We start from the raw sequence: 10719 nt of genomic DNA, 5'->3' as shown, positions 1-10719 counted from the left end.
GTGCAGGGAACAGCATGGGGAACAGTGCAGGGAACAGCATGGGGAACCGTGCAGGAAACAGCATAGGGAACAGTACAGGGGACAGCATGGGGAACAGTACAGAGAAAAGTGCAGGGAACAGCATGGGGAACAGTGCAGGGAACAGCATGGGGAACCGTGCAGGAAACAGCATAGGGAACAGTGCAGGAAACAGCATAGGGAACAGTACAGGGAACAGCATGGGGAATAGTACAGAGAAAAGTTCAGGGAACAGCATGGGGAACAGTGCAAGGAACAGCATAGGGAACAGTGCAGGGAACAGCACAGAGAAAAGTGCAGGGAACAGCATGGGAAACAGTGCAGGGAACAGCATGGGGAATAGTACAGGGAAACAGCACAGAGCACAGTGCAGGGAACAGCAAGGGGAACAATAAGGCCTAGCTGTGTGCACAGCTGGGCTGCACTTGCCATGACAGGGCAACTGCACTTACCAGGAAAAGCAAATTTTCCCGTAGTGTCTATTTCTGAGCCCACAATCCTCTCTATCTCACAGCTTCCTGAGCTGAAAGGCAGCAAAGTGCCCATCAGGAAAATGCCAGCCTGTGTCCCACCTGCTGGGCTCCTTCCCGGAGTGAGGCCTAGTCTTTAGGAAGGGCACAGGCAGCACTGTGGAGCATCCCAGGGCCTGGAGCAGGATGAGGTGGGGAATGTGCCAGGTGGGGGCTGCACCGGCCTTCCCCTGGGGGCTCTGTTCCCTCCAGCCGGCTACCTGCCCCACACCCCTTTTCCTTCCTTATAAGTTCACAGGACTTCATTAAAACACTATGCTTACATTTGAGAGAAAATTCAGATCCAGGAGCCTGGGAGTCGAGGGCCCAGGCAGGTGGGCAAAGGGAGGGCTGGCTCACCGGCAGGACGGCACTTAACCCAGACCCCATGCTGCAGTGGGTGCAGCGGCCCACGCCCAGTCCCCGGCCATGCATGCCTCTTCCTCTCCAGCAGCCCCCAGGCCTCTTACCTGTTATATGCGACCTTCACGGTCAGGTTACTCCCGCTCAAGGTGAGGAACAAGCCCTCCACCCGCTTTGGGGCCATCAGCACCAGGCTTTGATAGGAGGCCACACCGACTTCCCGCCAGAATCCTCCAATCTAGAGAGATGCGGAGCCTGGCCATGAGCTGAGCAGTGGGTCTGAGACCCCCAGGGGCCTTCCACCAACCCCCGGGCAGGGGCCTGCTGGGCTCTGACAGGTCAGGAGATGGCATCTGTGAGCCCAACTGTTCCCAGGTGTGTGTCCTTCCAAGGGGTCCCTTCAAGCCATCAGACAGCAACGCCGACAGGGCGGCTCCTCCCCACCGGGCCATCTAGAGCTACCGAACAGGCCCTAGGGCTTCCGGGACATTTGGGGAGGAACCACAGGCCCTGCCTGACCTCGGGGGCAGGACCCAGGAGCAGGGGCCTGGAAAAGAAAGCCCGCAGGGTGCGGCGGAGAGAGAAACGGCAGGGAACGGGGTGGCTCGGGCAGCGCAGCTCACCAGCCTGCCAGCCACGCCGGGGAGGGGCCTCCTGCCCTCAGCAACCTGCCCAGAGCCAGGACTTCCACTGAGACTTTTAAAAACCCGATCATTTGGCTGGGCGCGGTGGCTCACGCCTGTAATCCCAGCACTTTGGGAGGCCGAGGCAGGCGGATCGCAAGGTCAGGAGATCGAGACCATCTTGGCCAACACGGTGAAACCCCATCTCTACTAAAAATACAAAAAAATTAGCAGGCGTGGTGGCGGGTGCCTGTAGTCCCAGCTACTCGGGAGGCTGAGGCAGAAGAATGGCGTGAACCCAGGAGATGGAGCTTGCAGTGAGCTGAGATTGCACCACTGCACTCCAGCCTGGGCGAGAGAGCGAGACTCTGTCTCAAAAAAAAAAAAACAAAAAACAAAAAACAAAAAAAAACAAAACCCGGTCATTTTCGGGAGGAAAGAATCTTCGTCTCCAGCATCTACCTTCCTTGGGCCTGCCAATGTATGTCTGGCCCAGCAGCCGACACAGACTCAGCAGAAAAGAAAATGCCACTAACAAGGAAGTGTCTAGCCAGGCACCAGCGTCCCCACGAGCTCCTCACACCAGGAGAGGCCTCCTTCCCTGAGCCTGTGGGGCTGGGGGTGTAGGAGGAGCCCCACCAACTAAGAAGGAGAAGACACCTTCTGCCGATCCAGCTCCACCATGGCTGCTGCCACCTGCACCCAGAGCACCGCGAGGACACCCAGGATGGTGCACGTCAGTCTGGCCTCCATGGCGGGGTCCGGGCTCCGGGCTCCTCTGCTGCACAGCCTGGGCCGACTATATACAGACAGCACAGGCTCGTGCGCTCACCCAGGAACGTCATCAGGACAGCTTAGCTGCTGGCTGCTCAGACTTGGGTTTCTGCACAAGCGTCATCCGGCCCTAGTGCCACCCACGCCCACCGAAAGGGTTAGTCTGGCCTAGACAGCAGCCTGCCCGGCCACCCTCCTGGTGTGTGGACAGCAGTGGATGCTGCTGGGGCCGTCTGGGGGCCTGAGAGGAGGAGGAGCTCCACCCACACCACCTGGGGCTCGGTGAACCCCCACCCACAGGACACTTGTTCTTTTGGGCTCGTTCGGGCCTGCCCTGTGAGGGCCGTGGGCACTGATGGGCAACGGACCAGAGCCTCCAGCACCTTCCTGTGCCACCCCACACCCGGCCCCTTGAAATGTGCGCCAGACACAGTGGGCAGTCAGGGCTCCGGAGGCCAGAGGCACAGTGCCAGTGACCAGAGTGACAGGGGGGAGGGCCTCTGCTGCACCAGACATCACCCAGGGCCAGTGCGGAGCCCGGCCCTGGAGCCTGATCACCCAGGCTTGCAGCCAGTCTGGCCTCTTCCGGGCTGTGCAGCCTTGGATAAGTTACCCAACCCTTCTGTGCCTTGGTTTCTTGATCTTTTTTTTTTTTTTTTTTTTGAGACAGAGTCTTGCTCCATCGCCCAGGCTGGAGCGCAATGGTGTGATCTTGGCTCACTGCAACCTCTGCCTCCTGGGTTCAAGCAATTCTCCCTGCCTCAGCCTTCTGAGTAGCTGGGATTACAGGCGTGCACCACCACACTCAGCTGTCTTGTATTTTTAGTAGAGACAGGGTTTTGCCATGTTGGCCAGGCTGGTCTGGCACTTCTGACCTCAGGTGATCCGTCCGCCTCAGCTTCCCAAAGTGCTGGGATTACAGGCGTGAGCCACCGCGCTGGGCCAGTTTCTTGATCTTTGAAACAAGGAGCACACAGGGTAGCTACCTATGTTTATGAGGTTGGCTGTGGAGCGCCCAGGCTGGCTGGCAATCCCCTGGCCACAACTGTGACCCATTTCCAGGGGTATAAACCAGGTGCCCACAATCACAGCAGTGCGGGGGGGGGTGCAAAACCCAAATGGGCCTAACTCCCCAGCCTCCTGCAGCTCTCCCATCTCCTGCACCCGGAGCCTGTGTGCCCAGCAGAGCCCCAGCAGCTGCACCTTCTTCACAGGGTGCCCAGTTCCCCACAGCACTGCAGACCCATAGAGACTGGGCCAGGATGCTCCATTCTTCCTGTGGTTTCAGCCCCCGCACAGGCCAAGAGTGGCTGCTGCCTCCTGCCCCTCCCCAGGGCCTCTCACCCCTGCCTCCTGCCCGCTCACTCCTGCCTCCTGCTCCCTCGGCCAGGGCCCTCTCACACTTGCCTCCCCGCCTCAGTCCCCCCAGCAGTGCTAGGGTCAGGCAGGGGCCCACTGTGCCCTCCCCCAGGGCATTTCCAAAGAGGTGAGGACTGTGAGGCTGCAGCATCTGTTTATTGAATAGAAAGAGGCGTCCCACGAGGCATCCCACAGGCGGGGGTCGGAGGATGGAGAGGCTCCGGGTGGTCCCCAAGGGCTGTGGGTCTCAACTCCAGGGGCGAAGGCGCCCGCTGCCGTGGCTCCACCTGCATGGAAAATGCACGGCGACTCCATCACCCACTCCCGCAACAAACGCCCTTCCTGCTCCCCACAAGCCGGGCATCACTCTTCCACAGCCACCACCGACAGGCCAGGGAGAGCTCATTCTGCTGCAAAACTCCTGCAAACCTGGAAACATACGCCAGCTACCACTGCTGCCCCACAGGCCCCAGGTGAGAGGCCGACCCTGGCTCCAACACCTCCCCACCTTCCCCGGGGGTGGGGGACCCAGCCCCATGCCCAGTCCCTGGCTGAGTGGCAGTGAGCCACGGCCTCTGCCTGGTCCTTGGTGAAGGGGCCAGCGTGGCAAGAAAGCCCCGGAATGTCCATGAAGCCACCACAGAACCCACAGCCTCCATGGTCACCCGTGGTGGCCCGGGGGAGCACTCTACCCCGGGGGGGCACTCTTCAAGATCATGGGGGGATGGGGCCACATGTTCTGCTCACAGAACCTTCTGGAGGAGGGCAGTTTGGCGTTGACCCCCACATTTCCCAACCCAGCGGGTGTGTGCAGGGAGACTTTGGTGCAGACTTGTGCTAAGCTGGACAGCCCCAGTGTACCCAGGCAGGACGGCGAGTCTCCAGGAAGGGGACCCTGGGAGTGGAGGCGAAGCTCATGGAGAGGAGCAGAGATGCAGGAAGTCCAGCAGCAGCACGGTGGAAACGAAGGAGAAACAGCCCCGCCTCAGAGCCCCCCACCTCCTCCCACCATGCCAGGAAGGGCCAGTGTCCCTCCAGACGCCGGTGACTGTCACGTCAGACACGTGATGTGTGGTTGCGCCCAAATTCTTGGTGGTGAACCTGGGCGGGGGACCCAGCGGTCCTCCGGCATCTGGCTGAGGGAGAGATCTCCCCAAGACCCCACCTGCATGTGGCTCCTGCGATGGGCGCTGCGCGTGAAGGCTGTGGTCTGCCCTCCTGGGCCCTGGGGGAGAAGACACGGCCCCCACAATTCCAAAGCAGGACCCTGCCCTGGGGAGGGAGCCAAGGGCTGTGTGGACACAGTGGGGACACAGAGCCGTGGATTGAATCGTGTCCCCAAAACTTCAGGCCCACCTGGAACCTCCGAACGTGGTCGTATTTGGACATGGTCTTTGCAGATACCATTAGTTTAGAATCTGGAGATGAGATCATCGTGCATTTACAGCGGGCCCTAAATCTGCGGACAGGTATCCCCATAAGAAGAGGGCCGTGGGGTGCTCGCTTCAGCAGCACAGATACTAGGAGGGAAGTTTGGACACTGACGCACAGGAGGAAGGTGGTCGTGGGAGGATGGAGGCAGAGATGGGGCTGATGCTTCCGCAGGCCAACAAACGCCTAGGACAGTGCCCAGCCGTGGGAGCTGGGGGGCGGTGTGGGAGGGAGTCTCCCTCAGAGCCTCCAGAGGAACCAACTCTGTGGACACCTTGATTTTGGACTTCTGGCCTCCAGAACTGGGAGAGATAAACTTCTGCTGTTTTTGTTTGTTTGTTTGTTTTGTTTTGTTTTTTTGAGATGGAGTTTCTCTCTTGTCACCCAGGCTGGACTGCAATGGCGCAATCTTGGCTCACCGCAACCTCGGCTCAACGCAACCTCGGCTCACCACAACCACGGCTCACCGCAACCTCCGCCTCCTGGGTTCAAGCGATTCTCCTGCCTCAGCCTCACAAGTAGCTGGGATTATAGGCAGGCACCACCACGCCCAGCTAAATTCTGTATTTTTAGTAGAGACAGGGTTTCTCCATGTTGGTCAGGCTGGTCTCGAACTCCCGACCTCAGGTGATCCGCCTGCCTCGGCCTCCCAAAGTGCTGGGATGACAGGCGTGAGCCACTGCACCCAGCCAAACTTCTGCTGTTTCACGTCGCCCCATTTGTGGTACTCTGTGATGGGTACCTTAGGAAGTCAAGGGCGGCTTCCTGGGAGAGGTGATGTCTAAGCTGAGGCCTGAAGCATGGGGTTGCCAGGCAAAACAGCGGGGCGGGCACGGGACAGACACAAGCAGATGTCAAGCTGCGATAGGGAGGGGAGAGGCAACCAGGGCAGCCCCTGCAGAGCCTGGAGAACCCACCTGGGAAGGGCCGGGCTCCAGAGGTGTCAGGGTGCCTCCTTGCTCTCCAGGCTGCAGGTGTCTGTGGGGAGGAAGACATCCATCCGTGAGATGCTGATGGCCAGGACTGCCCTCGGTTTCTGCAGCCCCCAACCCCTGGGTGCCAAGGGCCACTGGACAGCTCCACCATCCCCAGAGAGTGGAGCCCAGAGCCTCCCTCCCAGGGCTGCCCAAAGCCTCTCTGGTAGTCTGTGCTGGGGGAGGTGGGGGAGGGGCTGCAGGGGCTGCCAGCCCACCCCAGAAGAGAAGACCCCCTGCTGCCCGCACACTGCCTGTGCTGTGAGCGGAAGGAAGGGTGGGCTCATGGGAGGGGAGGGCCAGACGGGGTGGCATGGGAAGGGCAGGGCTTGCCAGGGTACCTGACTTGGGCAGCATGACCATCATGTCATCGGAGAGCCCCAGGGTTGGGTAGAAGTCCTGGAAGGCCTTCAGAGCCTGGGGACTCACGTCCTGGGTCCGGCCTGGGCAGAGCAGAGGTCACTGTGAACCCAGCAGCTCACAGGAGTGCAGCAGGGGATTTCCTGGCCTTAGTCCACCTCCCTGAGGGCTGACAGCAAGGCCCCCACCCTGGGTTGGGCAGGTTGTGCCCTGCATAAAGCTCCTGCCTGGCTGAAGGAAACCTGGGGCCTCCTTCCCCAGTTCACACCAAGGTGTCCGGGAGGTTGGGGTGGTCTGGCTGTCCTCATGGGCCCCAATCCCCCTTGAGCATCTTTCCCTGCAGCCAGGAGGCCTCCAGACTAACCCCGTCCGCTCCAACCGGGGAGTCCGCAGGAGTTATAAAGAACCTCAGCCCCAGCCCCGGAACTCAGGCAGTGAGGCCAGGCAGGGAAGGGCGGGGCACCGCTCTCAGAAGTCCAGAGAGGAGCACGCACTGCGGGATGCCCCCGCAGCCAACCTCCTCCACATCCAAAGCACCGCGGGAGTCCAGCTCCCACCCTACCTGGTCCTGGCCAGGCCAGGAGTGTGAGGTCACAGCAGGAGAGGGCATGGGGCAGCACCAGAAGGGGAGGGCCCAGGGGTGAGGAGGCGGGGCCTAAATTCGGCCTAAAAGGGGGGGACCCCCCCGGAGGAGGTGAGGGTGGGGCCTGTGAGAAGGGGCGGGGCCGGCAGGCGGGCGGGGGGGGGGGGCGGACCGGATGGGGGGGGGGCCGGGGGGGGGGGGGGGGGGGGCCGGGGGGGGGGGGTGGGACAGGCACTCACTGTAGAGCTGCACCATGGTGCTGAGGGCCCCCTCCAGCTCCTTGTAGATGTAAAGGACTGCGAAGGAGCTGTAGTCTGTGTCCACGATGCGCACGTCCAGGTAGCCCAAGGCTGCGGAGAGACAGGCGGCCGATCAGGCTGGAGAAGTGGATGTGGCCGGGCACCGACCCCACCCATGCCTGCCCCTGCTGCTGGGCTGTGAGCATGTTCCCCGAGGGCAGAGGAGGGGCGGGGAGGGGCTGGAGACTGGGATGGACAGCTGGAGCCCTGGTGGAAAGTCAGCCCCACATCACCCCCAGAGAAGCAGCATCCAGCACCCCTGAAGGCGGATGAAGCAGGACTTACCTGGGACTCTGAAGTGTCCCTTGGAGCCCACCTTCAGGTACTCGGCATCCACCTGGTTACAGCCGTCCACCCTGGGGGTGCACAGCTGGCTAACTCATGGCCCCCAGCTACCTCGGCCCCCCAGCCCAGCACAGGCAGCCCAGCCCAAGTAGCTCACCCCGGGAACTCCATGTGGACGTGGAGGCCGTCCTCCTCTGTGGGCCTGACGGCCCTGGTGGACATAGGCAGGTGGTCCTTCTTGCCCAGGAAGACCTTGCAGTCAGATGCCATGGAGACCACGTACCAGAGGCCTGAGAACTGCCAGGGACTTAGTCACCGCAGGCCAGGACAGCCAGCAGCAGGGCCCTCCTTGCCCAGGGACCCAGGGGACAACCCAGAAGTGACACGGCAAGGGGCCTCGGAGTGGCCATCTCTCGGGTGCGAGCTGAGCCCAGGTGGACAGGAACTCATCTCGGGCAGGTCACAGTGCAGCTGTGAGCCTCAGTTCCCCAGCTGTGAAGTGGGTGCAGTAATGATCCATTCACGGGTTGGTTTAGGATTAAATGCAGAGCGGGTCTACAGCACGTGCCTGGCTGGGCACAGAGCAAGCGCCCCAGGAAAGGCAGTTGTCACAATTATCACGTTGTCTCCGGCAGGGGCCCAGCTCCCACCCACCGCAGGACAGCAGAGGCCCCTGGTACCTTTTCAGCATTGAAGTCAGGCTGCAGCAGAACCTCAGCCTGTGCCGTGGGCGCCCAGAGAAGGGCCAGGATTGCGCCGAGCAGGAACAACGTCATCCCCTCACCTGCCCTCCAGCCCCTGGTGCTGAGTCCCCAAGCCCCAGGGGGCCAGCTTTATAGCCCAGGCCACCACCTGGGTGCACCTGCTCCTGGGCGGAGCAGATGGAAGCGGAAGGCACTTTGGCTCTGAGACTCCAGCCCTCTTGTCCATTGTTTGGCACAATCACTCAGGTGTCCCCCAGCCTCGGGGGGCATTTCCTGGAGGGCTCCAGACAGCCAGGCTCTGGCCTGACGCACCCGGGCTGAGGATTTGTCCCCTAGGCCTGTCAGACATGTCACCAATCACGGGGTCACTGCCAAGCCACAGCAGAGACTTGTCCTGGCTTGCCTGGACTCATGCCCAAGCCCCTCTGTCCACACTGTGTCTGGCTGGGCTGAGCCAGGGCCCTTGGGGTGCAGCTGCAGGCAGCTGGGCTGGGGTTGCTCTGGCTAGGTCCCTCTCCTGGGGTCTGGCCACCCAGAAAGCCCCCTTCTCTCACCCCCAACATGTGGGTAGGGTCACACTGGAAGAGTGTCCAGGGCAGAGCTTGTGCCCCCACACTGTGAGAGAGGCCTGGGCACCCCTCACTCCAGACCCCCACCACCCCCGATGCAGCCCGCAGCTGGGCTTCCAGCAAGCAGACCAGGCACCAGACAGGACCAGACGGGGCTGGGCTGGCCCTGGGGAGGATTACGGCATTGGATACCACCTTATCACTGGTTGTGTAAGCATGCGGGGGGCAATGACGCCAGGAAGGCGCCGCGGGCTGGCAGAGGCCGGAACCTCCCAAGTGACCTCTCTGTGTTCCCACAGAGCACCCAGGGACACTGGGCCAGGAGCAGCAGGTGGCCTCAGAGCACACCACCCAGAAACCTCTGGTCAGGGTTGGGGGTCCTGCCAGGGAGGCCAGCACTGCCAGTCCTCTGGAATGAGAGTGAGGCAGGAGAAGAGGACCTGGAGACAGCAGGGAGCCTAAGGATATCCTGGAACCAAATCAAATGGAAACACCAACGATGATGGGAACGTGAATGACTTTGTACCTTCACTCCATCCTCTCCGTTCACATAGGGTTTAGATAGGACTCATACCAAGTACATGACTTTGGTTTTTTTTTTTTTTTTCGAGACAGAGTTTCATTATTGTTGCCCAGGCTGGAGTGCAGTGGCGCGATCTTGGCTCTCTGCAGCCTCTGCCTCCCAGGTTTAAGCGATTTGCCTGCCTCAGCCTCCTGACTATCTGGGATTACAGGCACCCACCACCACACCTGGCTAATTTTGTATTTTTAGCAGAGACAGGGTTTCTCCATGTTATCCAGGCTGGTCCTGAGCTCCCCATCTCAGGTGATCCACCCGCCTCAGCCTCCCAAAGTGCTGGGATTATAGGCGTGAGATGCCGTGCTCAGCCGAGAAAATTACTTTGACTTCATCCTCTTCGTTTACATAGGGCGTACACCAAGTAACTAATGGTAAACCTCTAGAGGATATTGAAACCCCAGAACATTCTGTAACTGGGGCCCTTGAGCTGCTTGCTCCGCCTGCTCCCATCCTATAGAGCATGCTTTCATTTTCAATAAATTTCTGCTTTTGTTGCTTCATTCTTTTCTTGCTTTGTTTGTGTGTTATGTACAATTCTTCGTTCAAAATGCCAAGAACCTGGACACCCTCCACTGGTGACATAAGGGGGCAGGGTCAGAGAAAGACCCTCGGCCCCCACCATCGGGGAAGGGAAGGAGCTGAGGGCTTCTGCTTGCGGCCTCCACTGGGCTTCAGGGGGTTCCAGTGCCCAGCCACGCCCCTGCCAAGTTCATCTGCGTCAGCAGTTAGAATGCAGCGGGAAAACATTGACAAAACACAGCTGATCTGAGACTGAAATCCAGCATCCATGAGGAACTCCCAAGACCCAGTAAAAAGAAAACAAGCCACTCCATTAAAAATAAAAGAGGCCGGGAGCGGTGGCTCACGCCTGTAATCCTTGCAATTTGGGAGGCCGAGGCAGGTGGATCACCTGAGGTCAGGAGTTCGAGACCAGCCTGGCCAACATGGTGAAACCCTGTCTCCTCTAAAAATACAAGAATTAGCCGGCCGTGGTGGCGGGTGCCTGTAGTCCCAGCTACTCGGGAGACTGAGGCAGGAGACTTGCTTGAACCTGAAGCGAGGTGGGTGGGGGGAGGTTGCAGTGAGCCGAGCTGGCACCATTGCACTCCAACCTGGGCGAAAGAGCAAAACTCCGTCTCAAAAAAAATAAATAAAAAGAAAAAGACGGCCGGGTGCGGTGGCTCACGCCTGTAATCCCAGCACTTTGGGAGGCCGAGGTGGGCGGATCACGAGGTCAGGAAATCGAGACCATCCTGGTGAACACAGTGAAACCCCGTCTCTACTAAAA

General features: G+C 60.2%; 2 protein-coding genes across 3 annotated transcripts in view; both read right to left on the bottom strand.

Annotated features, from left to right (window-relative positions):
* The window catches only part of LCN8 (lipocalin 8), a 4267-nt gene extending 1722 nt beyond the window's left edge, over positions 1 to 2545 (bottom strand). Inside the window, exons 1-3 of the mRNA XM_023227694.1 lie at positions 2174 to 2545; positions 998 to 1128; positions 471 to 541 (exon numbers count right to left, since the gene is read on the bottom strand). Coding sequence (XP_023083462.1) covers positions 471 to 541; positions 998 to 1128; positions 2174 to 2266 — 295 coding nt within the window. The 5' untranslated portion in view covers positions 2267 to 2545. The remainder of the gene's footprint in view (positions 1 to 470; positions 542 to 997; positions 1129 to 2173) is intronic.
* Positions 2546 to 3783: 1238 nt separating this feature from the next.
* On the bottom strand, positions 3784 to 8378 carry LCN15 (lipocalin 15). 2 transcript variants are annotated; one of them, XM_026457529.2, is made up of 7 exons: positions 8259 to 8378; positions 7736 to 7875; positions 7579 to 7649; positions 7234 to 7344; positions 6393 to 6494; positions 5995 to 6055; positions 3784 to 3933 (listed from the first exon to the last, which is right to left on the bottom strand). In XM_026457529.2, exons 1-6 carry the CDS (start codon positions 8352 to 8354, stop codon positions 6021 to 6023), a joined length of 555 nt encoding a protein of 184 aa, XP_026313314.1. In that variant the 5' UTR covers positions 8355 to 8378; the 3' UTR covers positions 3784 to 3933; positions 5995 to 6020. The 2 variants fall into 2 exon arrangements, 1 of the variants encoding a protein (XP_026313314.1); XR_003309999.1 differs by lacking the exons at positions 3784 to 3933; positions 7234 to 7344; positions 7579 to 7649; positions 7736 to 7875; positions 8259 to 8378 and adding an exon at positions 6974 to 7060 and having other exon boundaries at positions 6016 to 6055.
* Positions 8379 to 10719: the final 2341 nt, after the last annotated feature.

Source organism: Piliocolobus tephrosceles, chromosome 14, assembly GCF_002776525.5.
Source record: "Piliocolobus tephrosceles isolate RC106 chromosome 14, ASM277652v3, whole genome shotgun sequence".
NCBI classification, from domain to species: Eukaryota; Metazoa; Chordata; class Mammalia; order Primates; family Cercopithecidae; genus Piliocolobus; species Piliocolobus tephrosceles.
The sequence above is the reverse complement of the archived record's forward strand: the minus strand, read 5'-3'. Positions and strand labels throughout refer to the sequence as shown.